This window comes from Arachis duranensis, chromosome 7 (assembly GCF_000817695.3).
Source record: "Arachis duranensis cultivar V14167 chromosome 7, aradu.V14167.gnm2.J7QH, whole genome shotgun sequence".
Classification (NCBI taxonomy): Eukaryota; Viridiplantae; Streptophyta; class Magnoliopsida; order Fabales; family Fabaceae; genus Arachis; species Arachis duranensis.
Genome location: NC_029778.3, coordinates 52,646,143 through 52,673,827, shown reverse-complemented (window position 1 = coordinate 52,673,827; position 27,685 = coordinate 52,646,143). Strand labels below are relative to the sequence as shown.

Sequence of the window (27,685 nt, the reverse complement as noted above, 5' to 3'; positions counted from 1 at the left end):
GTGCCAGTTCCGGCGTTTAACGCTGGAATTCCTGAGGGTGACTTTGAACGCCGGTTTGGGCCATCAAATCTTGGGCAAAGTATGGACTATTATATATTGCCGGAAAGCCCAGGATGTCTACTTTCCAACGCCGTTGAGAGCGCGCCAATTGGGCTTCTATAGCTCCAGAAAATCTACTTCGAGTGCAGGGAGGTCAGAATCCAACAGCATCTGCAGTCCTTTTTGGTCTCTGAATCAGATTTTTGCTCAGGACCCTCAATTTCAACCAGAAAATACCTGAAATCACAGAAAAACACACAAACTCATAGTAAAGTCTAGAAAAGTGAATTTTAACTAAAAACTAATAAAAATATACTAAAAACTAACTAGATCATACTAAAAACATACTAAAAACAATGCCAAAAAGCGTACAAATTATCCGCTCATCACTTATCTAGATACACACACATCCTCGCTTCACAATTTGTCCTTGTCTCCGGCTTGTGAGGCCTCTTCCTATCGATCCTGTTATAATGTTTTTTTATCTCTCTGTCCTTCTCTATTGCAAAAAAATATTCTCCAAACCAAATTACCCTCCTCATCCTTGAACATGTCTCCCCTTCTAATACCAAATCCGTAAAATTTTCCTAATTTCTTATAAAATTCGTATGCATCATCTTCGCTGCGAAAAACCTTCCTCAAAATATCATCCTCCGTTAGTTCCACAACATCTCCATAATGTTCCACAACATCTCCACAATCAACTACGTCCGTATCACCAACTCCATCTTCACACATTATATTAACAACATCATCAACCTGAGGGACGTCCATCTAAGTGTTCACAATGGAGTGCCGAATTAAAAAATCAGATCTGTAAAATAATCTCACAATGATATCATACTCCAACTTTAAACCATAAAAACCAACCGCACAAACGCGTCTCCACCACAAGAAAAATTATGCTATTTGCACTACGAACCGACCACAATTTCCCCTTTTGCTATTTTAAAAGCATGCAAGGATCCTCTAAAAAACATCGTGCCTCTTGACTGCCCCATTATGCTTCTCGTATTTTCTCATTTATTAAATGGCTTCGATTATAAACATGAATGATATTGACAACTAATTTTTTAGTATTTCTTTTCAAATACATATTTGTTTCCTTTTTATTTTTTTAAATAAACAACGAACCAGAAACCATGTTGTATGAATTCAACCGAAACAAGTCGAGCATCAATTAATTAGTAAAGAAGACTCAAATCTATTAACTCACAACAAATATCGATCCCTATTAGCTCAAAACAAAATCAAATCCTTGCTAACTAGGAGAATTAACAACAACAAACGCCATTAACTCAGCATACTTAACAACAACAAAAAATTAACTTAGACAATTAAAGATGAAAAACATCACAATTAACTCAGAAGTCAATGACTGATAAAACATTTAACTAATCAAAATGATTCACATAAATAGCGAAATAGTTATAGAGAGAGACTTTACCAACGAAGGGATGTCAAGGAGAGAACCAACCACTACACCCCGAGAAGAAGACCGCTGCATCAACGACAAGACGATCATGAAGGACAAACGACTACCGCCGGGGACGACACGAACCTCACCTTCGTTCTTTGTGCGACGACGCCGACCTTAAAGTTGGAAGTCTCCTTGGGGCCGATTCCATCAGCTACAACACCTTTCGAATGATGGCAATAACTAGGCGATGGAGAAGGGAAGGGATGGGCGGCGCTAGGGTTCAGGTTAAGTCCCCATTATGTGGTTTAGGATATGAATCACGCAAGTGAGAGGTGACAGAGAGTTCTTTTTTCCCGTATACGAGGTGAGAGACACTATGTTTCTTTGATTTTGGTCTTTTGGGATTTTTTTAGCATTAACTTTTTTTTTCTTCCACCACATACTAAATTTTTATCACAATTCTTTTTTGTTCTTTCAAAGCATTTCTTATGGATAATTTGAGTTACGTATAGATGTTTTTGGTAAACTACTATAAAACTTATACGAAAAACAAAAACAAAATAATCCACCCAAGCATGTTAATCCCATTACAAACAAAACCACTTTATAAGCCCAAAAGCCCAAAAAAAAAAGATAACCATGATAATAAAATGGCAGATTTTTTCATTAGCACCATAATCACACATAATTCAATGACAACTTCTGTAACCTCTCTATGTCTGTCAGCAGAGATGATGCAATAGCATCTTGTCATACTTAAGTCCCTACACACGTGTTCTAATATAATTTATTCCACGTAGAATCTACACATGTGGATACTATATATATCCACACCATAGACTCTCCCATAGGATAATACTTCATAAACCATAACCCGTTATCTTACTAATGCTTGTTTGAACCCACAGCATGACAAAGGAAATTAAATGCTCACATCAATCAGGACACATATTTGAGATCTTAAACCCAAACATGCCCTATGATGAGAGTGAGAGTGACTATAACTAGTATCAATCATACAGGATTACATCGAGGTCCTTCAAAATTTTTTGTTTCTGACGATCTTGCTGGACGGCGACGTTTTTACCTCTGCCGAAGACAATTTTGCCTCTGATGGAGACGATTCTCCTTGGGCTGGGTGTCAGGTACACGTCGACAATTCTACGGTGACTTTGAGATGTTGCCTCTCCTGGTTGGTCCTTTCGCCAAACCTGGAGAACATATATGAAGAGCTTTTTTTATATGTATTTTTTTTGTATGAATGGCTATCAAAGATTAGGGTTTATGAGGAGCATCAACAATATTGAAGCAATATTTTTCAATGTGGATAGATGATCAGATGTATTTTTGTTTTTTTTTTTGTAAATTGTTTAAAATTTAAATATATAAAAGGGTTAAGTATGATTTTGGTCCCTATATATAGATCGAAAAAATTTTTCGTTCTCAACTTTTTTTGCATACAAAATTGTCCCTTAGTTTTAACTTGATTTTAAAATCGTCCTTTTTACTTAAATCTTATAATTTATGACCAAAATATCCCTAAATAAAAATTATAAAATAAAATAAAAAGAAAAAAAACAAAAAGAGAACGACGAGAGGGAGAAAGAGAATCGGGGGAAAGAGAAGAAGGGGGAAGGGAAGGTAGAAGGGAAGGTAGCGACGCCACCTGTGATGGAGAGGATGGACGTCGATGCTAGCAAATCGGCAACGGAGGACATCTGCCGCGTCGCCATTTTGCTCCTCCTAACTAGCTCGCCGCGTCACCGTTCTGCTCCTCCTCCTTGCTAGCTCGCCGCGTCGCCTTGCTCCTCCTCCTCCTCGCAAGTTCGCCGCATCGCCATGCTCCTCCTCCTCCTCGCGTGTCGCCACTGCTCCAGGTCGCTTAACGCCGGTCCTCGTTGCTGCTCCTCGCCGCTGGTCCTCCCTAGAGTTCCAATTTTATTTTTGATTTGTTGATTGTATTAATTACATTGTTAATTATTCAGCTTCTGTTTCTTTTGTTAATTACATTGTTAATTTATTAATTTTGTTAATCATGTTGTTATTATTGACTCTGATTCCATTGTTCTTCTACTTTTGATTCTGATTCCATTTTTCTGCTTCTGATTCTTATTCCATTCTTCTGCTTCTAATTTCGTTGTTGTTCTTCAGATTGAGAGAGATGGTGATGGTTTCTCTTTTTCTTGTCTTCTGCTGTTGTTGCTCGTTAAAATTGTTGTTGTTGCTGTTTTTTATTACATTGGTTGTGCTTCTGATTTCATTGTTGCTGCTAATACTGTGACGAAGAAGAAAGAAAAAAAAAGAAATACTGTTGTAACAAAGAAGAAGGAAAAGAAATATAAAAATTGAGTATTTTAGTGAAGAAGGAGAATGGTATTTTGATTTAAAGGACGATTTTAAAATTAAATTAAATCTTAGGGACTATTTTATATGCAAAAAAAAGGTTGGAGACGGAAACAATTTTTGACCTATATACCTTAGGGACCAAAATCGTACTTAACCCTATATAAAATTAAAGTTAGTAATTCTAAAATTTAATTAATTTAAATTTAAAAGAGTAGTTTTTGTTCAACTTAATAAAATAGAATATTTATGTCTTTTTGTAAATTAAATAAAAAATATTTTTTATTTTTATAAAATCATAAAGATATTTTAGTAAAATTAATGATATGATATATATTTAAAAAAAATTAAATGCTAATTTAGATAACATAATTCAAAATGATGTGAAAGAGAAAAGTGAATTAATGAGTTTGAGTGTACATAATAATATGAATACAAATAAGTAAATGTTATTGTATCTAAAAAGTGGTGTTTATTTATTAAAAAAGGTTAAAAATTAATATTTAATTTAAAATATATAAAAATAAATAATTTTTAAAAAATTAAAACGATAAGTTAAATAAAAGAGCAATGCTAGGGGCCAACAATTTTTGTGATTAGTAGCTATCAAATAGCCATCAATAATGAGTTAATGGTGTGAGATTGATGTGAGATTTTATCCAATGACTCACATTTCTCTGCTGGTTACATACTGGCCAAAATTCCATAAAATTGCTGGCCCTAGACCTAAATAAAATTTATATAACAACTCATAAGCACCGTAAAATTGACGATACAAATATATCTATGTTTAAATAAATATCGGAGATAAAATGGGAAGTTTCCCTGGAGTGTAGGAAATAGCCGACATATTGTTGTATAGCCTCAGCACTTCAGCAGTTAGCAGCGAGCAGTGAGCATACAAACAAGAACCATCGAGTGAATGAACAAAGGAAGCAGCAGCCAGCAGGTACATAGACATTGCCAGTGAAGGCCATGCCAATCGAGTTCAACTCAGACCACTGAAATATACCATTTTGCTACCGTCCCTCCTCTTCCTCCCCTTCCTCTTTAAAATTAATAATAATAATAATAATAATAATAATAATAATAATAATAGGCCAATAAGCAACTTGCACCCTCCCCCCTCTTTAATCGTAGAAAGGGGAAGTCAAAAGGCAAACTTTATTTGATAGCTATGGCATTCATATTGGTATTCATATCCAGAGTTGTGTATCTCCCAATCCAACCCAAAGTCAGACAATACAGTTAATAGGCAGTGACCTGATCCTAGCTGTTGTTTATGGACCCTAATGCCAAGTCGCCCATAATTGTTTTGTCGCCATTCCCCTTTCCCTTTATTAGCTCCAATACCAATCTCAATTGTACAAACAGACAAGCAACAGCGTTGGATAGAGAGATGAAGATCCAATGTGATGCGTGTGACAAAGACGAGGCATCTCTATTCTGTCCTGCAGATGAAGCCGCTCTCTGCCATGCCTGTGACCTTACAATCCACCATGCTAACAAGCTCGCAATCAAGCACACGCGCTTCACTCTCCACCAGCCTTCCTCCAAAGACACCCCTCGCTGCGATATCTGCCAAGTAAACACTTACACTACTTTCCTTCTCTTCTTCACTTCTTCCATATATATATATATATGCGCTGCATGTCATAGTTACATGAATTCACCCATTTGGTAGCGTACCGCTTACCAATTAGCGCATATGTCATAGATATGTTACACAAAATATTTTATGGAAAAGTATAATTAACTAATAACATTCTTGAACAATGTGTAAACAATGTGAATTAATAGGGTTAAAAGAGTAAATTTAACTAGTAGCATTAAATTAGGGTGTAGTATACTTGTATTTGATCTATGGTTGTTCATGTTGTTCAAGATAATCATTGTTCTCTATATGATGTATCGTGTACAGCGTAATAGTTCCCGTACCAGAAGGTAGTGTGTTCGGTATAACTATGCTACATACTCAAACAATCATGTATACTTGCAGGAAAGGCGTGCATATCTGTTTTGCAAAGAAGACAGAGCAATACTTTGCAGAGAATGCGATGTTCCTATCCACAAAGCCAACGAACACACGCAGAACCATAGCAGGTTCCTTCTCACTGGTGTGAAGCTCTCTGGTTCCTCTCTCGACACGGCTTCATCATCATCAGTCACCAGCTCAACTGAGGCAAGAAGCTCCCGTTCAAGAATGAAGAGACCCACTGCTTTCAATAATGAGCACAATATGTCTGCGGCTACTACTAGTAATAGTGACACCGGTTCGGCTTCCTCAAGCAGCATATCCAAATTCTTGATTGAAACCATTCCCGGTTACTGCTTCGAAGACCTTCTCGATGCTTCCTTTCCACATAATAATGGTTTCTGTAAGGTTTGCTGAACACCTTAGTTTTATCTATCACTCTAATACTCATTACGACACTACGTACCCCGTAGTCCAGCACTCGGAATGAATGGTGTTACGTTTTTGTGTTGCAGAATCAACATTTAATGTCAGTGACAATATGTGGTTATTATTTTCAACTTGGATTGTTTCCCAGATCAGTTCTGTAGTTGGAGTTCGATGTCAAGGAATCTGGAAATTACTGATACAGAAAGTTTTTGGCTCTAGAGTTCCTCAACTTAGCCATCCGATCTTCATTAACAACTAATTGTAAAAATCTGTTCCAAAATATCCTCTCTGCTTTTCTACAATTCGCACTTGTTTGTGTTTATTTGTCCATATCTTTACATTTTTTTTAATCATCATTTTTGACGTTTGATTTCAGACCTGTTGTTTCTTAATTTATTTTTCATTAAATATTAAGTACAGAACTGGATGAAATAGTCTACTTTATTTTCTTCCTTAAAATGTAAGTCAGCATACATCTTTTACGATTTTAGCACTTAATTGCTGAGAGAAAAGTTGCTGCTTCACGCATACAAAAAGGTAGTTGCTGTCCCTTCAAAGAACACTCAATTTTTTATAGTTGTGCTCAATGCTAATAAAACCGACAGCATTTCATAGTTGTAATACGGTGTTTGTCGGTTATGATAGTCTCAATTCAGAAGACTATTATGTGAATTATTCATGTACTTTTATGTAACACCCCAAACTAAGTTATTAAAGCCTTTGAGTAGGTGTTACACATTGAGAAGAAATCTCATTTAAGTATTATGTAAAGTAAAAAAAAGATAAAAAAAAAAAAGAAGACACGTTTGATAGAAACACAGTATCCTATGAACCTTCTTAGTTCTTAGTATTCAATTAAATATCTAAAGAAAAATAATTGAAGAAATAGAATACGCCATAAATTAAATATTTGTCAAAAAAAAAACTCTCATTCTTGTGTATCTCCAGTTCATTTATTGGATTTTTAAATGAAAAGCATGGCATCTACTATATTTTTCTTGAGCAATAAAAAAGAGAAAAAATTTAAAGAAAATAACTGTAACATTATCATATTCAATTATGTAGAAAGAATAAAAATATGATCACATTTTTTTGTACTTTTCATTATTTTTTTTTAATATTTATAAAAAATATTGAGTTCAATGCAGTATAAAAAAGTAAAGGTTCTTTTTCTTTACCGAAAATTCTTATCCAAAAATTTAGCGATCACCCCTCTGATCGAAGAATAATTTTAGTTTATCGAAGAATTATCTTAATATTTTATCTTTGTGTATTTGTAAGAATAAAGAGTAAATGTAAAATAGTAATAATAAGTTAATAACAGTTGTAAGAATAAAGAGTAAACGTAAAATAGTAATAATAACAGAAGTAAAATAATATATACAAATTGCATAAAAATATATATGTACTCTCTAATTTAAAGATTAGTAATATAAATATAATAAGATAACGATATTAATGGCACAACCTAAAAATAATGTAGGATTATACTTATTCAAAAGGAAAAGTATACGAACCAAAAGGTTACTAGCCAAAAACTAAACAAATCACATTAATTTATATTAATAATTAATTTTAAATTTTTTAAATTCAAAATTTAAAAAAATTAAAATTAATTAAATAAACCTAATTAAAACCTATAAAAACTTTCCTCTTCTCTCTCACATTAACCTACCCACCTCCAATATTCAGGCACACATACTTCTTTCTCACCAATGCTGCTCACATCATCAGTAGAAAGTAGAAACAATTAGATCAGGAATTCATTCTTGGATCATGGCTGAGACCACACCCAATCACACACAAACAGTTTCTGAATGGGCTGCTCATGATTCTTCTGGCAACATAACCCCCTACACTTTCAAAAGAAGGTATATACATATTTAATACATACTTTGAATGTATTTGGATTTGTAGCTTAGTTAGTTTGTTGTGCAGAGAGAACGGTGTTAATGACGTGAGCATAGAGATCTTGTACTGTGTGATTTGCCAAACGGACATTCACTACGTCAAAAATGAATGGGGAATCACTAGGTACCCGGTTGTTCCGGGGCACGAGATCGTTGGGGTGGTAAGCAAGGTGGGGAGGGAAGTGAAGGGATTCAAAGGTGGATGGTGCTATGATGCTAGTGAGAAAGATGGTGGATGATGGAGTTTCTATTTTGTATTTAACACACATGTTTTGTAATTAGGGGTTTGTTGCAGATGTTGCTCTAGGTGCTGTTTTGATGATTAAAGAGATTGCAAACTACACAATTACAGAATTATAAAAAAACATTCATTTAATATGAAAAAAACATCCTAATACTTAACAAAAGAAATATCTAGTTATATTTTAGCAAAAATAATTAAATATCTATAAAATTTTAAAAAAATATGAAATTATTAAAGAAATAGAGACATTTATATTTGTAATAAAAAAAATCGAAAAATATATAAAAGAACATTCATTTAGTATGAAAAAGAAATATTCTGATACTTAGCAGAAGAAACATCTATATATATTAACTCGTAGAGATTTTAGATTTGCCTAAAAATATTTGGCTGGGCTATTTGCTAATATCCTTTTGGTTCCTAATATTGCTCTTTACAAAAATATAACAATGATGGTGCAAATTAAATAATCCGTATAGAGTTCACAAAATATAGATACTCTTGACTTACATAGTTTGTAATATAATGATAACCATTATAGAAATAGTATCAATCAACAAAATCATAAAATTATGCATGTATTTCTAATTAAAAACCTTATATAATGATAAATTTATATGTGATAGAAATTTGGATGATAAATTAAGTATATGCGTGAAGAAAAAAGGATTAATGTTATAAAACAAGTATCAAGGATGAAAAGATAAAGCTATGTATAGTAAACATAGATAATAAAAATTTGGCATAATAATGACAAGACATGTAAAATAAAAAAATTCCTACTTTTTCTAACGCTTCTTGATCAATTTATAAAATTGACTCTTCTTTGTATTCACTCACGCAATACTCTTGTGAGAGAAAGAGGTGAAAGAAGACTTATCAACTTATAAAGTTGACTCTTATTTGTGTTCATACACGGAATATTCTTGTGAGAGAAAGAGGTGGAAGAAGAAAGAGACAGAAGAATAGGATTGAAAGGAATGAACTTTAGGGTATTTAAATCATAAAACAAAAGGATTTGGGATACCTGTTAGACTTTTATTCAAATTTAAAACGTTGAGACATTTCAAGTCTGTTTTAAAATCTTAAATTGAAGTTTTGAAATGAGAAGAGGACGGACACGATCTGGAATATGATTGAGAAGTCTTATTGACAGTCTCACATGCAAATTGTAAAATCGTTTACCCTTACGGTGGGTACTCAAGTGTTGAATCTGTACTATTCAATTGTACACACGAACAAATCAAACCAAAAAGGTGCCGGTACCACAAAAATGTTCTATGTTATACTTTTCTTGTAAGAAGGCCAGAGTCCTGGTAATCTTGAATGATGAATGATGTTTGTACAATTTGTTTTATACATTTATCTTGTACCTTTTTATGGTATAAAAAAGACCTTATTTTTATTATTTTAGTTATATATTTAAAAGTAATATATGTTGCATATAACAATCCTCATCAATGGCCGGGTGGACATGGCATCAATTTTCAAACTAATATCAATTCATTCAACTTTCAACGTAAAGCATAGTTCAATCGAACATCATATTTGAAATTTTCCGAATTTAATGATGCGAAACATCTATACTGTTCAACTCTCGGTTGATACCTTTCAAGTAGGACCTTTCCCACGTATATTGCAGCCGTCAATAATTCAACATAGGAACTAGGATTGAAATAGGTGTAACACCTTTCAAGACAGTCAAAAGAAGCTCACAATATTGAACAGATTATGTTTCTTGGAGTAGTAATTATGAGATCATTCGGCAAAATAAAGAATCTCCACGATTCATTATTAGTAAAAGTTAATTGGCTAAACTAAACTAAGCAATTCAAGTTTTGATTAACACGATATATAGACTAGAGAGGATGGCCAAAAAATTTCTGATGTATTACAGAAAAGAAGCATACATTGCGCATAATATGTACTTCAGCAGTGCAGTTTACACTGTTCCCTTTTTACATTCTTCCCCCGCACCCGTCTCCCCCTATTTTACAGTTCTCTTGGGGCAGAGTAAAGGAAATGAGAATTTGATATACCTTTAAAATGGTTTTACATACAGGAAAACTAATAAAAGAATTGCATCCGTAGTTGCATGGAATATATTCACTCAATGAAACAAGTCCCTGCAAAAATTTAAAACAGACAAGCGAAAACATTAAATTTTGTTACTAAACAACAGCTTATAGGTTGATTAAAATATTATAATATAATTGCAAGACCTCTATTAAAAGGGTTAAGGTGTAAAAGCAAAAAGTCTATCTGTAATATTGGTGCGACATATTGGGCATTCGGAGCAAGCAAGTGAACAAGATTTACACACTGTAAAGAGCAAACGAGAAGATGTAAGTGGGACCCAAAAATAGAGAAAATTTGAAGAAAAATCAACAAAATTTACAAGAATAAAATATTCAGATAAGCTTCGAAAAGGCTTACAGCAAAAATGCCGGCATGGAAGAAGAATTGCTGCAGTCGGAGATTCAAAACATACTTTACAAACATGGGAAATGGCATCACCATTTCCATGATTTTTTAGTTCTTTCTCTTTCATCTCTTGCATGCGTGCCTGAAGGGAAAAATCATAATTCAAAAACTAAATTCAAAGAATCAATTATATCAGCATTTATTACATGATTTTGCAGCAAATATGAAAATAATATGTGCTTTGCCAAACCTAAAAACAAAAATGAAGTACTTTCCCATTCGGTGAAGTTGAATACATAAGATCGATAATGCTTTTAGTAGTCCTATCATAAATACATTTTATAGACAAGTAATTTATATCTTAGTCTCTACTAATCATTTCATTCACCTACAGTTTCTTTTTTTGTCTCTACGTTACTTTTTATTGTGGCTTAAACAGGTTTTGTTCTCTCATGATCATACTTCAGGCAAAATTTTATCAAATTTTTTCACAATATATACTGCTCGACCTTTCATCCCAAAAGATTTCTTCCTAAGCCTAACTTGTGTGCCAACAAAATTGAAAAAAAAAATATCTAGGAAGAAAAATAGAAAGTGGCACTACGATATATTCTGGTGATCAAACAAAGCAAAATCACTTAAAAGAATTTTCCCACAACAACAAACCATATAAATAACTAAGGAAAAGTGTTACCTTAAGGCGAGCAACCAATGGTTCATCCTTGGGAATATCAATGTCTGGTTTTGATACATCCAAAACTTGCTCCTTGGGTTCAATATTTTCAACGTCATCAGTTTTTGGATTATCCATATGCTCTGCACCATCATTTTTCTTATCAATGTTTGATTCTGGGGCAGCGCCCCCTTCTTTTTTTAACTTCGCAACAAGGACCCACATATTTGCCAAATCGTTCTCCAAGGCTTCTTCTCTCTTCTTGGCTTCGTCAGCCTTTTTCCTGTATTCCTCTTCCATAAATTCCTTCTCAGCTAAGGCAGCCTCAAGAGCTGCCTCTCGCTGTTTCCTAGCCTGCAGTTCCAGCTTCAAATCATCAGCATCAAGACTCCATGACTCGAAGTCATCTAGACCAGCTCCTGAAATTTCATTAGCACGACTAGAAAATCTCCCCTTCCTCCCAGATCTAACATCATTGTACTTGCGGTTGACACCATTTGCCATAACAGCACTACGAGAATTGACCAGGTCCCGTGCAGCCATCAATTCTTTTTCCAATTTTGCATTCTGCAATGAAAGTTTTGTGACTTCCCCAGCCAAATTCTTCAGTTCTACAGCAGCAGCAGAGGCAAGCTCTTTGGCATAAGAAGCTTCTTCAGAGAGTTTCTGATTCTGCACACGCAATCCACTATTTTCTTCTGATAAGTGAACTTGCTCTAGCTTTAGTTTTTCATTTTCTATCTCCTGATAACATATGAAAAGACAAATGTACCTTTAGTGAAATTAAATAGAAAAGACCTCAAATGATTTTAAATGTAAACCTAGGCCATGTTTCCTTCATTGATTATAATCTAGGAACGGCAAGGGAAAACGGCAAAGGAATCTATCTATTTATAAAAAAAGAGACCAAAGTAGTATTGTTAAAAGTTTGACACAGTATTCTATATTGTTGCCACATCATCTTATAGCAAGATTAGCAACATCTCTTTTCCTCGTATTTATTTACTCCATTTTGTCACACCAATAAGAGCTATGGAAAGCATAAATTAACAGGACTTAGTAATTGAATAATACAACAACAACAAAGTCTTATCCCACTAGATGGGATTGACTAGATGTTATTGAACTCTATCATATATCATGTTTATAAAAAGACCATTTTCATATAGATCTCGTTTGACCACCTCATGAATGCTCTTCCTAAGTCTTTATCTGTCTTTTACTCCTTATCCATCTTTCATCTCATCCACCCTCCTGACTGGATGCTCTGTCGGTCCTCTTGTCACATGTCCAAACCATCTGAGACGCAATTCTACCATCTTTTTTACAATAGGTACTATTCCAACTCTCTCTCTTATATCTTCGTTCTTTATTCTATCTAATCGCATAGGACCACTCATCAATCTCAACATCTTCATCTCTACTATACTTAACTTACATTTTTGTTACATGTAAAACCAGACGCATTCCGCCATTTTGACCAACCTACTTGGATTCTGTGATTTACATCTAGTTCAATCTCTCCATTATCATATATGATGCACCCAAGATACTTAAAATTTTTAACTTTTCGTAGGATGCTTTTTCCAATCTTCACCTCTGTATCAGGATTTTTCCTTTGACTGCTGAACTTACATTGCATATATTCTGTTTTACTATGGCTTATGCGCAGATCATACACTTCTAGAACTTCTCTCCATAAATCTAATTTTTTATTTAAGTCTTCTCATGAATCTCCTATAAGGACGACATTATCGACAAAAAGCATGCACCATAGCACAGGCTCTTGGATATGCTCTGTGAGTACTTCCAAAACTAATGTGAAAATATATGAATTTAAGGATGATCTCTAGTATAATCCTATACCAATAGAAAATTCCTCTGTTACACCACCTTGAGTCTTCATACTAGTTATAGTCACATCATACATATCTTTAATTGTACGAATATATGCAACTCTTATTTTCTTCCTTTCCAAAAACTCTCGTAAGACCTCCCTTGGTACTTTATCGTACACATTTTCTAAAATAATAAACTCCATATATAGATCCTTTTTATTACTATTATACTTCTCCATCATCCTTCTTAATAGGTATGTAGTTTCAGTGGGGAATCTGTCTAATATAAACGAAATTGCTTCTCTATTACTTGTCTCTTGTCTCAGCCTCCATTCTATCACCCTTTCTCATAAATTTATGGTATAGCTCATGAGTTTGATCCTTCTATAATTTTAGCCACCTTATATTTTTCTCAGTTATCTGCATTACAACACAAAAACTACTCTTTAAAGCACTCCTTTTTTGCCTTTATCTTTTCTTATACACTCATATCAGGACTTTTTGTCTCTTAATCCTATTCCTCTAGATTTACCAAAACTTTCTTTTACTGTTCTTCTAATAACTTCTGTCATCTCCCTTCATATCTCCTCCACACTTCCATCCCCTTCCCACTTTGTCTCTTCTCCTACCCATCTTAGGAAACTTATTATTCATCACCTTTCATTCGGCATCACCTCGTCCTTGGATTTTTCGTATAATGTCTTTTCCTCAACTTTTGCTCAACGCGAAAATTCATGACGAGCATCCTATGTTGTGTTGTTAAAATTTCACCCGGAATAATTTTACAATTAATGCAAAATTTTCGGTAGACTCTCCTTAACAAAAAGAAGTTTATTTGAGAGCTTGTCATACCACTCCTATAGGTTATAAGATGTTCATCTCTCTTTTTAAAACATGTATTTGCGATGAGAATGTCAAAAGTTGAGAAAGAATCTAAAATAATTTTACCTTCAGTATTAACCACTTTGAAGCTATGGCCTCCATGAATACTTCCATACCTAACCACTTCTCTTCTAATATGGTCATTTAAATCTCCTTCTAAGAAAATCTTATTTCCCGAAAGTATATCTTGGACCAAACTCTCTAAATCCTCCCAAAATATTATCTTGTATTGCTCGTCCGAACCCACTTGCGGTGCATAGGCACTAATCACATGAAAAATACCTCCTTCCACCACAAATTTGATAGAGATGATCCAACCACTCACCCTCTTGACATCCACCATGACCTTCTTCCACTGCTTATCCACGATAATACCTACCTCATTTCTATTCTTCACCTTTCATATGTACCAAAGTTTAAACCCAAAAGTATCCAACTCCCTAACCTTCGCACCGACTCATTTTTTTTCTTGTAGGCATTTGATGTTAATCTTCCTCTTTGTCATGATATCAATCACCTCCATAGATTTTCCTATTAGAGTGCCTATATTCCATGTCCCAAATCTCAGCCTTTTGTCGCTTCAATCTTTACCTTTTTCTTTGTGAACTAGCTTATTTACCTTCGTCCATTCATAAAAAGTGGAAATCCTTGCTCATTTAACACTACACTTGAGCACCGATGCAGCGACTCTTGCTTATTTGACACTGTCCGCAAGCCATACAGCATGTTGCTTCCGGACAACGGCTTAGCTTTAGCGCAATGTCTTTGGTCCATGTCATGAAGATTCGACTATGTTTTTATGTTGGCTGTCGAAAACCTAATACAATTCTTCTCCTTAATCCAGGTTTGGAATTGACTATGTACTGCAGATGTCTCATATTATAACCGATTTATGTAAGAAATAAAAATTAACAACATTTAATCCATCCTAAAAACTGTTACCTTCATCCATTCTAGAATTCTCACTTTACTTTTGGTCTTGCAATTATTTATAGAAAGAATTCAAATTGATACGAATTTGTATCAAGAGATAGAGTATTAAGTAGAAATCCAGGGAGAATATAATAGAAATCCTAGAATTAGGACCAAGAGAGAAATTGGGTTTCTAATTATATCATGCATAACTATACTATTATATCATATTCACATTTATAGCATAATTCTCTAATTGAATAGTAGGTTCAATACTAATCCGAGTGAATGGTCAAATTCGTCCAAAAAGATTACTCGTTTTTCAAATTGGTTCTCGAAAGAATTTTTTAGTTAAATTTCTTCTTTAAAGATTTTAAGTTAATCATATTAGTCCTTTCATCACTTTCTTTGTTGATGGTGTCAAAATTTGCTAATGGGACACATAATCAAATTGGTCTAGTGCAAAATAATTGGATAGAAAGCCAGCAAATGATATTTGAAAGCACATAACCCATTCAGCCTTTTGTTAAGTACCCAAGTGAAGAAAACAAGAAGAATGAGGAAAAAGAGGTAATTCATTCAGTTAGCGAAGAAAGGTAAAATATAGCGCTTTTGCCTTTTATTTACATGAGAATAGTGAAAGATAAGATGGTTGAAAACGAAAATATAGTGGACCAGCAGATGTAACAAATAGGACAGCTGGAAAATTAGTGGGAGGGTGTGAGAAAGGGATAAATTATGTTACAGGAGAGAGGATCCACAATGTATATAAGACGGATGAAGGGAATCAATAGAAAAGAGAAACGATTTGGGATGTCAGGACCTTTGGACTTAAGGAGAGTGGTAGCCTCTCTAATGCTACCTTGTTCTCTACCTTTCAGCATTTTATTCTTCAATTAATACATCAGAGACTGGGAGGGTATCACCTGGATATCTTCGAGCTCCTCTGTTTCTTATCCACTCCCTCACTTCTACTCTCTCTTCTATAATTCTATTACACCTCTTACTCTTACTCTGTTGCTACTGCCTAGTCTAACAATGGTATCGGAACTTCGGTTGTTGGCAGCAAGGGTAGGGCTACCAATAGGCTATATTAAGGTAAATACAGAACACTGATGGTCAATAGACGAGTAGCTACCACTGGCCACTGGGTTAGTGTTGATAGATTGAAGACAACCTAGACATCGATTTTTCAGGGTCAGTGATTTGTTAGAGATTTGGGTATTATGGTGTGTCCAAAGCCTCACATCAAGTAGTATAGATACTTGATGTTGTATTTAAGGAGAGTGCTTCTTTCTCCTTAATAACTAGCTTTTAGGATGTGGTTTTCCACTTTCTTTAGGTTTAGCACTTTGCAACAACATATGCAATAAATTCTCAGATACCTGGGACTGTATTTTCTTTTTTAACTCATCAATGTGTCCTCTAGATATGGGCCTTTCTGAAGATGTACCACTAGCTACTGCTGCCAGTTGCTGCTCTAGCACCTTTACTTTTTCTTGCAAATCTTTGTTTTCATTACACTGCACAAGAGACAAACCAAAGAAAAATGTCAAAATAGGAAAATTCGTAATTAATTGTAAGAGATTTCAGCATCTTCAACTTTAAGAAAGTCGGTAAACTTAAAAGGATAAAGAAATAAAATGCACACGGAAGACCCATTGCACAGGAAACACGCATACCTTATCATTTAGTTGTTCCTGAAGGACACGGTTGTCTGCAGATTTTAACTACAGATAATGTAGAAGACATTAGTTATTACAAGCGAACGACTAGGGGGTTGCCCGTGGATCATGTTGAACATGCACAATGCAATGCCGAAAAAATAGATGGGGGACATAAATTGATTAGTGAAGAAATATTTTAACATGGATAAGATATTACTTACCTCCAACTCAAAGGCCTTTTCGTTACATTGAGTCATTAATCTTGTAACTGTCTGTGCCAACAAGCCAATAAAGGAAATTCGAAGGTATAAGTAAGCTTTCTTAAAGCACATGCACCTATATAAAGAAGCACCCTTCAAATCTAAAAAGGTTAACTTCAATACCATATCAATACCTGCTGCATTTCAACTAATGATGAGTTAGCCACAGAAGATTCGCCACATTCGGTTATTCTTTGTTCCAACACCCTCATTTGCTTCCTTTTTTCTTGGATATCACGTTCCAAGTTGTCAATCTACAACAAAGAAAGGACCTTCTAAGAAGAACATAATCAACTATACAAGCATGTATCTATTTTTATTATATAAAAGTTAATACCAACTTCTACATTAAGTCGAAGTCATACTATCTCTTACTAATAATGTATGTCAGCAAATTTGATTACTTGACAAAATTTAATAATCAACTTTTAATAAAATATTTTTAAAAAATAAAAAAAATCTATTTTTCAGTGAAAACAAGAATTTCTTGTCCTTCTCTATTCTTCTTGAATAAGATTTTTAATTCATTATTTACTTGTATTTAATAGTGAAGTTTTTGTTGTGAAAATGCAGCACAAGTTTTTCTATTTTTTTTGCTTAATGAATTTGTATTACAACCGTCACAACTAATTAAAACTATAACCCCCCTATAATTAATTAATTAATTTGTTATATATTATTCAATAAAAATATAAAATACTAATTAAATGTAATAAACATCAACATTAAAAGTGTCATAATAATAATATTAATCATAAATTTTAAATCACACATATATAAATTTCATACTGTATGACTTACTTATATATCATACATAACACTCTTACCACAATTATTTCATTTCACAAACTCTCGCGCCAACAGTTGAAAATTCTTTAAAGTAACCTCAAATTTGACACAACAAAATATTCTTAATAAATATATTCAAATATACCATGATCATATAGTTGATTTTTATTTTTATATTATATTATACGTATTCTCATTCTCAAATAATTTTTCTAGTTCTAATTTTTTTAATTATTTTCAAACTATAGAACATCTCAAAGTTATACAATGGAGCACCATTCTTTAAACAGTATCACCAAACAAACATATAATTAGTTTATCAAAGTCCAATAAAAAATATTTACACAAACAAATAAAAAAATGCTTATCTATTTAGAAATTAGTATATTAGATGAGAAAGTACAAAACAAAAATACTTATTGTATTTTTAAAATGAAAAACACTCTTATTACTTTTACTGTTATACTTTTTTTCATGAATTTGTAATATTTTACATATAATTATATTTTAAGATTCTTATAATTATACTTACTTAAATATGCTACTGGTTGTTGCTTTTGTAATAACTAAAAAAATTTAACATTAACAATTTTATTTACTAACTTTTTAACTATGATTTACTAACCGTGCAGGAAACACCTTTTCATGTAATTGTGAGAAAAAATATGATGAATAAATTTAAACATTTACAAAAAAGAAAAGTCTATACTATAAAAATTTGAAAATAGAAGAGGCATATAATTTGTATAGGTTAATTAAAGGTACAAGTGTATACTTTTTGCTCACAACTACTGTGAACAAAATCAAAAAACCAGTTTTAAAGATTCTCCAACATTATTGAGTTGTATTACTTGAGACATTGTCTGACCAAGTCGGTCAACGAAAAATTATACACACAAAAAATAAATATTCTAAAAAATTTTATTCTTACTATCGTAGATGCCATTAGAAAACTGTATGTACTAGGAGAATAAGAACAAATAAATATAAAAAAAATCCATAAAAATACAAAGAATGGAGTTGGTACTTAATGAGTATAAAGATAAATATATAATTCATTTTTAATTTACATGATAATAATTAACAAGGTAGTAATAATTTTAGAAATATTGTATTGAAAGTCAGTTTCTGGAGGAACATATCAACTTAAATGGACAACGAAATAACAATACAGACAAAGTGTCAAAAAATTATTGTAGTGACATCTGATTAGTGAATACAAATATATGTTCTTTTTCATAAAAATTTTAAATATATTATTTTTTATCTAAAAGAATTATATTTTATATAATTGAACTAGAAAAATATACCACAATCTTATTTTGGAAAGGGTCTACATCCACAAGATCTTATATGCCAAAAATTTTTCAACATAACTTTAACTTCATTTCGTCTACAGTTATTTCTTTTTTAACTATTATATTATAATATATTCAAGAGACTATTTGAATAGCACAACTTCAAGTACAAAAATCTATATCAATCCACAAACTCAAAAATCTGTAGAGTTTATTTATGGATATTTCATAATAACAAGTCTTTTAAATATTAATTCATTCATTTTATTATTCAATTTAACAAATATATATAATCTCCTAAAAAAATTGGTCAATATGAAAAAATAATAGAGATACCAAGCTAAGAATATGTTAAAACAAATCTTTAAAATAGGATGATCAAAAATTGAATAATTATCCAATATCTAATGACCATGCAATGAAAATCAGATAATTAGATATGACCACAAAAACTCACAACATACATCATACAACTCAAATACCATATATCTAATAATAACAAAAATTAGAAATTCGAATAGAAAAATATTTTCACAATTTTAGCGTTATAAACAAAATTGATGATAAATTTAGATGGAACTATATTGAATATGAAAAGTATAAGAAAGCACACAGAAAAAGGAAACAAATACATTTATGGCACATATATATTTATCATAAAAATTTTATCTAATTATAAATTATTAACTTAAATTTTCCAGGTTCAAAATTAAATTAAAGGTTTCAAATCAAAATTTTACAACAACTTTTGTGCTTTCTGATGGAGCAGCAAAAAAATTATTGAGCACAACTGCCTCAAATCTAATGACACTCTAGAACAACAATGACACTAAAACACCATTTCAATTGAAAAATTTATGCAACCTCACAGTTATATTTGAAGTGATTTTAATCTCAAAGAAGGCTCTCAATAATATACTTTTACCAAGATATTTGTCCCAACAAAAAATACTAAAACTCAACTCCTATTATTGTAAATAAAAAATGTTATTCATATACCAAAATCAGCTACTAAAACTAGCCACTAATATATTTGTATATAAATACATATGTGGTTTAATTGATTTTGGTTTGGACATTTGAGAAGATCGTCAGAGCACCCAGTCAGGAGAGTAGATGAGATAAAAGATGGACAACGGGTGAAAGGCAGAAGAAGACCTACGAAGACCATCTATGAAATAGTCAAACGAGATTTACATGTAAACGGTCTCTCTGTAGATATGATACATGATAGAACTCAATGACGTCGTTTGATCCATATAGTCGACCCCACCTAATGGGACAAGATTTTATTGTTGTTGTTGTATTTCAATATATATTTTATATTTGTGGCTGACTTTGGTGCTAATTTTGGTGTACACGTAGTATAGTCGATAATAAATAAACAGGTAACACTAACCTATATCCTGAACTAAAAAGACCGTGGGTCACCAGCCTAACACTCAGCGGCTACCAGTGTTCAATTCATTAACAGAGGCGCTATCAATCACAGCTTCCTCCACCTCAAACCTTCACCCTTGGCGATGCTTTTCCTTTGCGCACAATCCTGCGTGGCCAAACTTGAACCATCAAGCCTCCCACCATCTTCACGGTGATGGAGGAATTCAGTCAAGCCTATTGCCGACCTTGATTCCACTACCCGCACCTCTTTGCCAGGGATTTTGTCTGGAAAACCAACTTCCAATGTCTCCCCAGAAAGGCTAACCATCATGGAAGAACAAAGAATTTCAATCTGCCATGTTTTCTCTTAACCGCACCCTCACCGTCTCAAATCTCTAATTTAATCTTATTTTGATTTCTTTAAATAGATGCTAGTCATCCTATTTAATTATCGCTATTTGAAATGTCTTGACAACTAGAAATTTTATTCTCCTTTTTCTTATCCATTTCCATTCAAAATTACGGTGGGATTTCCCTCGCATCGGCTCCTGGTATCAAAGTGAAAGCAATAGCTCGAGATGCAAGCACAAAATAGATCATGCCAACACAATTAAGTGCAATATACCTGAGTTTTATAGCTTTCAGGGTCATTTACAGACTGCTCCATCAAGCGCTTCAGAGTACTGGTACTGAAAGCAATATCTCCAGCAAGCATCTTAACTTGTTCAACAAGAAGATCCATCTGATCAGACATTGTCATCCCTCCCTACAATTACCAATCAAGTTAAGAATTTTGGATGGATGGATCTATAGTGAAATACAACTCTGCCCAGAGCATCCAATAATAAAATCTATTTGAAACAGATATTGTTAGGGAGAAGTGAAACGAACATACCGCTGCCAGTTTTGTTCTACTGATCAATTCACCAGCTTGTGTTGATTCAGTAACAGTACTGCTAGCTGGGGAGAACTCTCCGTTCCATTTACTCGATGCAGAAGCATCCTTTTGGCTCTCATTTTCAATCAACCCACCATCACGCGGGGCATCAAATTTCTAAAAATAAAAAAGATTTAACAATTTTACGTACTGTACTACTGTTTAGAAAACCATATTGCTTTGCTTTCTAAAACAAAAAAGCTAGCTGTTAAAGAGACACACACAAATGGTTCTCGTGAAATGGTTTTATCCATCGATCATGAACACACAAATTTTAGTTTCAAGTACTAAATCGGTGACGAGAAGAAACAAAAAATAACTACCTAGAACAACTTCAATGTCTACCAGCAGTAAAATCATAAAATTTGTCAGCTATATGGATAGAATATCATGAGAAAGTTAAATGTGCTAAAGCAGTTTTACGGCAAATAATATTGAGCCAAAAAACCAAGCACTTAGAATTTTAAGTGTAGCAAACAGTATAACATTCTGGACACTTAATCGAAGGAGGAGCTCACATCATCCTCGCTAACAGAAAGACTTCGCTGGTGGCTGGGAACATCCGCTATATATCCAGGAATTGCATTCTTTGAGGATACCAGAATGAGTTTGGTTAGCCTCTGGATCCTACTCATTAGAGCAGCTTTAGCTTCTTCCTCTTCTTCCAATCTTGATTGCATTTTCACTTGACCTTCTTCCAACTAATGACGAAAGCATGACAGAAATGGTTACACACAATCACAGAAGTACGGTACTAAAAAACCATCATATTATGAAAGTAGTATCAGAGGAAGCTAAAACCTTCTGTTTTAACGTCAGAATCTCCTCGTGATTGACACCAACAAGCATGCCCTTCTTTAACTGATCAAGTTCGAGTTTAAGAACTGAAATTTCTCTCTGGTATTTCTTAATTAGAGATTTTTCATCGATAATCTGTTGACATATATTTCCATAAAAAATCAGGTACCTCCAAAAAATGCTTATATGTAAGGCATATAGGTAAATTAATAGTTTCAGCTAACCTTATTGCGTGAGGCATATATTTCTACTCGTTTTGCCCTGCTGGCAAACTTCAAAGTATTATGAGTCTCCTCCATATTACTGGATGCTGGAGTAACTGTGCATATAAGCTGAAATTGTCGTATTTAAACAAATATTAATGTTCAAATATGCACAACCCATCGATGTAAATGACATATTGAAATAGAATAATAACTCGGCATTTGTACATAATAAAAGGACGGTTAAACCATCTAATCAACAAAGAAGTTTGTAGAATCCGAAACTTACTGAAACATGACCATGCCCACTAAGAGAGGACTGCAGCAGCCGGGTTAGCTTTGAATCTCGATACGGAACATGAGATGCCTTCCCCTCGCTCAGTTTTCCTATAACCTTCACATTGAAACCATAAAATTCGAACCTTAATCATGCATCCCAATACCCAAAACAACAATAGCTGGCAAAAGAAAGGGTAAGCAATTTTCATCTATCTCCAGTTCCAACCAAACAAATAACAAGCATTTGCACAACTAAGCATGGCTGTTTTTGACAATCCGTTCAGTGATAAATATCATCTCACTAACACTTAACATAATCTACTTTACTGATGCAATGATTTCTGGCTAACTCGCTTACCCAAAAAATAAATAAAATAATTAGAAATACATCAATTTTATGCAGTAATAACTATATCTTTATCAGAGTTACTGCATGCTTATTATATACAACTAGAGGTCTCGGTAGCAAATAAAACATGGCCCAAGAAAAACTTATCGAAGGCCAAATATATAAAGAATTGTATAGGAAGACACCTACAGTTCCAAGGGTCAAAAGACTTTTGTTGATGTAAGATCCTTCTTTTCTTCTTAACCCAGTTGTTTCAGTTTTTGAGCTCTCAGATCCAGCCAAGTCAATTAGATTCTGAAAGATAATAAAAAGAAAAATAAGATGAGACTGAGAATGGTTGTTCATCAACTATGAATATGGACACCTCCAAGTAATAATTTATAAATAAGTTTCACATACAAGCTGAGAGAAGATCACTCCATCATAATCATCGCCATGGGCACTGCTTTCAATCATCTGCAAAAGTATCATAACAAATCAGAATCGCAAAAAGGTTGATTTTCAATTTTTAAATCTCAAGTTTCAACATTCTAAATTACATAAAAATTATAATTTATAAAATTCCAGATTTTTTCCCCCAAAAACTATAGCAAATACACTCTTAGTATTAACTCTTAAAATTGAAGTGTAGAAAACGGTTATTAGATGGCAATTTTAACACTACCATATCAACCATGTTAGTAGCTTACCAATGTAAATATCGTGTGACTCCGACTACTAAACAGATTAAAATTGTTTGATCCAACATGACGATGCTCTGCCATCCAAGCAAAACCGTGTTAAAGAATGTTCTCAACTTATCATTAATCATGACTAGCTGACTACCGAATAGTATATTATTAAAAGTTCAATTAAAACAATAATAACTTGGGTATATGTGACTGTCACTGTCAGTGTCAACATAAGTACCTTCTCCAGCAGCAATAAAAGAAAGTGCATGTCCTGGAGATAAAACAACTTCTTCCTTTATACCCTCCACATACGTTCCCTGGAATAAAGGAGGAACAACAAATCAAATATATCCCAAATTGGACTTAAGAAAACAAGAAACTGTCTCAAATTCAAAATTGACAATTATTTCAAATTTTCTTCCAATCACAGATATTGTAATTAAATTTTCTTTAATGAAAAAACAAAAACACGATTTAACATATAGAAATAATTTCTTTTATTATTTGTAAATCATAGAATAGGAGTGTAATAAATGAAGACTTAATCTTCAAATAATAAACCTGCAATCACGATACTATATTGTAAGCTTAAAGAGAGGATGATGGAAAAAGAAATTATAAGAATCCAACATCATAACTGAACATCAACCAGTTTATCAGCCATGGCCACACCACACCAGTTTTTGTTCAAAGCTAACTCGCAAATTTTGGCCAGTTGGATCAAGCAAATCATTGATCACCTGACAACAAGTAGAAACAGCCAGCGCACATCTATTAAAACAAAATAGTTTATAAACTAAATACAATATGATAAATGATAATCAATGACACAAAGAGGCAGAGGATAGGGGGGAAAAGGCTGCTGCCAAGGTATCATTTTTTAATGTGCAAGACCTAGTTCAGCTCCAAGATGATGGAACAAAGAATTGTTTTTTACCTCATTATATATTTCTAGATATGATACTCGCAGCAAGAATTCTCTTCCTGGGGTCTGCAGAAAAGGTATAATCAGATTTTCAAATAATGTTGCTGTAAGCGAGTAACTATTAGTTACAGCTTCCAATCAAAGCATAGAGCTTATGTATTCTTGTGAATAACTCAACAAAGGCATAAATATTAACCAAGGTAAAAAGTATTAATGATGTTCAACTTTTCAAGAGAGTGACAAGTAGATGGCTTCAATTACAAGAGACAGAGAGTAACCAACACAAACACATATTCACAAAAATTATCAAAGCAGGTACAAAAACACGATTTGTAGTTTTTACTTCAAAATATAACATTAAAATGAACAATAGTGGCGCACAATGCTGCACAGGTAATTAAAAGTAACCCACACAATAAAGAAACGATCCATGTTTACTAAGTTTGGAGAATATCTTACATCTTGGATCATGCTGAAAACATCCTTTATAGCCAGAGGTATGATACCTGGAGAATGTTGGTCTCCCTGCACATATTATGATCAAAACAGAACTTGAGAGAAAATTCTACCAAGAAAAGTAAATGAATTAGACGATGCAGTTGCAGGCAGAAAGTATTTTAAAACAAAATCAACACTGTGAATCTTTTTGGAATCAGATTACAAAATGTTAAACTATCTACTTTCTTGTAATGTATTTTCCTTTTGCTTTCAAACAACAACCAAGGTTTATCTCACTAGGTTGTGTTAGCTACATGGATAAGTCGATGCCACAATGTCCTATCAACTTCAACACACAATCCTAATTTGACAAATAACCAACACTACATGATACAATATGTGTGATCTAAAATACAAAATCCAGTATAAGAGTGACACAGGAGACATTTACTTTCAGCACAAAACAGATTTAAAGAGAAAAAAAACTCTAATAAGAGAAAGTATGGTATTAAAGAATGACACTTACATGCATAGTATGTGTCTTACCACTACTTGTCACACCATAGGCAAACACAGTTCCTGCAATGTTTAGAATAAAGTTACGTCCCAAATGCATGACTCTGTTAGTTGTTAGCTGCCTTAACACTATACCGGTGCAATGCCAGTTCACTCAAGCAGAAAAATAAGATCAAAGCTAAAACAGATTTGCGTTAATCCATCTAGATAGTGATAATTTGTACCATTGACGCCCTCCATGGCAGCCTTCACCACAGGTTTTGCTGCAACTTCATAAACCTCTTCTGAATTGGCATGTGGCCCAAAAACTCTATCTATCACAAATCAAAATCATAATTGTAGAATCAGCATCCACAGTTTCTTCACTTATATCGGGATCATATAAAATTCCCCAGTAGATTTCCCCAAACACCTAATTCACCCTAAAATTTACTTCCTAAAATAAGACAAGAGAGATAACAAGAGGAATATATAATACCAAATGCATATGCAGTAGCTGGATTATACTCATGTCTGACAATTTTGTCGCCATCGGCATACCACGCAATCTCGTCTCCCCTCTGATACTCCCTTTCACTGCAACCGCACCATTCACTTTCAGTGACGTTTAAATTTCAAATGACACAAACGCCAAAATCGAACTATTCAATCCCGCAGGGAATGGATCTGAAAGCATAACTCTAGATCTAAGCATTACCTCAATGGTCTAAACCGAATCGTGACCGAAATGCTGTCCGCGGACCTCGACGAATCCAAAGGCTCCGCGATCAGCTCCTCATTTCCGAACGCCACAGGCGAACGACCACTGTAGCTGCGTGCGCCGCCACCATAGTACGTTGACTCGCTGCGACCACGACTCGGAGTAATGGATCGGCCACCGGAGTTGAAGAACGATGAGGAAGAGGAGGAGCTGGAGCGAGGTATTAACCTTCCGTTCACGAAGGAGGAGGATGAAGAGGTGGAGGAGTAAGGCGTGGAGGATTTGCGGTGAGAAAACGGTGAGCTACTCCTTGCTCGCGAAGACGAGGCCATTGGGTTCACTCACCGAGTTGGCGACTCAGTAGAGACCAGCAAAATTGAATTGCCGATGGAGGGGAAGAGAATGTGTCAGAACTCTCACATGGCTTGACACACTAAAGCGTGGAGCATTTGGTTCTCTTGCTCTTTTTTGAAAAAAGAAATTAAATAAAAAACATTTTATTTTATTCTCTGTTATTTTTCTACATTAGTAAGATAAGATATTATTTTCTGTGACCTGTGACAAGCGGAGGGGAACACGCAGAGAGAGTGAGAGATTGTTTCGTCTTGCTTAAGACAGAGGAAGTTGCAGTGAAGAAAGAAGAAAATCAGTAACAGGCGAGAGAGAGATTGGGGAAGATGATGTGTTTAAATTTAATTTCTTTCTTTTTTTTCTATTTTTAGCTTTTCACGATAGGGTTTGAACTTTGAAGGCAGTAGCATATGGAATTCAATTTTACGGTGATGACGTGGCGAATGAGTTGTGGAGTGGAGGCGCCCGCGCATGAGAAAAGAGAGGACAAGCTTTCAAAAAATAAAATGTGAAATTGAGCGGGAATAACTGCGGCGCCTATTACCTTGTTGCCCAATAGTCCACTATCACCACCAATAAAGATTTGCTTGGGTCTAAAAAAAGATTTTTTTTAATTATTTTTTTAAAAGATTTTATAAAAAAAAAAAGTAAAAGTAAGTTTATGTTTGGATATTTTATAGAAAAAAAAATTTATCTATTAATAATATTTGGGTATAACAATATGAAAGTAATTTTTTCTTTATTTATTACATGAAAAAAAATTAAAAAAAATCTTTTAAAAAAATATATAAATTATAGCTTTTTAAAAAATATATTTTTTTATTTTTTAGTGCTTTAACTTTTATATTACTAAAAATTTATCAAACACATTAAAAAATAAAAAAAATCTTTTTTCATTGAAAAAAATATTTTTTTTTATCAAAATAATGACGCCTAAACAAGCATTAAGAAAAAAACTTCAATTTGCTATTTTTTTAAGATAATAGTGATATTTTATTCAATAGAAAAATAAATATAATATCTAAAAATCAGGCA

At 33.5% G+C, this 27,685-nt stretch overlaps 3 protein-coding genes across 4 annotated transcripts; 2 read left to right on the top strand and 1 right to left on the bottom strand.

Annotated features, from left to right (window-relative positions):
- Positions 1–4,958: 4,958 nt before the first annotated feature.
- Positions 4,959–6,576, top strand: LOC107458960 (B-box zinc finger protein 20). Of its 2 annotated transcripts, none has more exons than XM_016077174.3 (3): positions 4,959–5,387; positions 5,802–6,185; positions 6,293–6,576. In XM_016077174.3, the coding sequence occupies exons 1-3, from the start codon at positions 5,085–5,087 to the stop codon at positions 6,365–6,367; spliced, it is 762 nt and encodes a 253-aa protein (XP_015932660.1). In that variant the 5' UTR covers positions 4,959–5,084; the 3' UTR covers positions 6,368–6,576. The 2 variants fall into 2 exon arrangements, with proteins under 2 accessions (XP_015932660.1, XP_015932661.1); XM_016077175.3 differs by having other exon boundaries at positions 5,802–6,180; positions 6,293–6,396.
- A 1,317-nt stretch (positions 6,577–7,893) lies between these two features.
- On the top strand, positions 7,894–8,383 carry LOC110274139 (probable cinnamyl alcohol dehydrogenase 6). Its single transcript, XM_021127936.2, has 2 exons — positions 7,894–8,077; positions 8,145–8,383. The coding sequence occupies exons 1-2, from the start codon at positions 7,983–7,985 to the stop codon at positions 8,353–8,355; spliced, it is 306 nt and encodes a 101-aa protein (XP_020983595.1). The 5' UTR covers positions 7,894–7,982; the 3' UTR covers positions 8,356–8,383.
- A 1,844-nt stretch (positions 8,384–10,227) lies between these two features.
- Positions 10,228–27,014, bottom strand: LOC107458982 (kinesin-like protein KIN-7D, mitochondrial). The gene is made up of 25 exons (XM_016077196.3): positions 26,297–27,014; positions 26,078–26,175; positions 25,824–25,913; positions 25,610–25,662; positions 25,105–25,170; positions 24,658–24,711; positions 24,398–24,460; positions 23,959–24,037; positions 23,739–23,806; positions 23,449–23,505; positions 23,239–23,343; positions 22,711–22,815; positions 22,443–22,550; positions 22,222–22,353; positions 21,939–22,121; positions 21,379–21,537; positions 21,109–21,249; positions 17,151–17,270; positions 16,978–17,028; positions 16,772–16,819; positions 16,475–16,612; positions 11,479–12,201; positions 10,797–10,926; positions 10,583–10,682; positions 10,228–10,486 (listed from the first exon to the last, which is right to left on the bottom strand). The coding sequence occupies exons 1-24, from the start codon at positions 26,629–26,631 to the stop codon at positions 10,597–10,599; spliced, it is 3,192 nt and encodes a 1,063-aa protein (XP_015932682.1). The 5' UTR covers positions 26,632–27,014; the 3' UTR covers positions 10,228–10,486; positions 10,583–10,596.
- Positions 27,015–27,685: the final 671 nt, after the last annotated feature.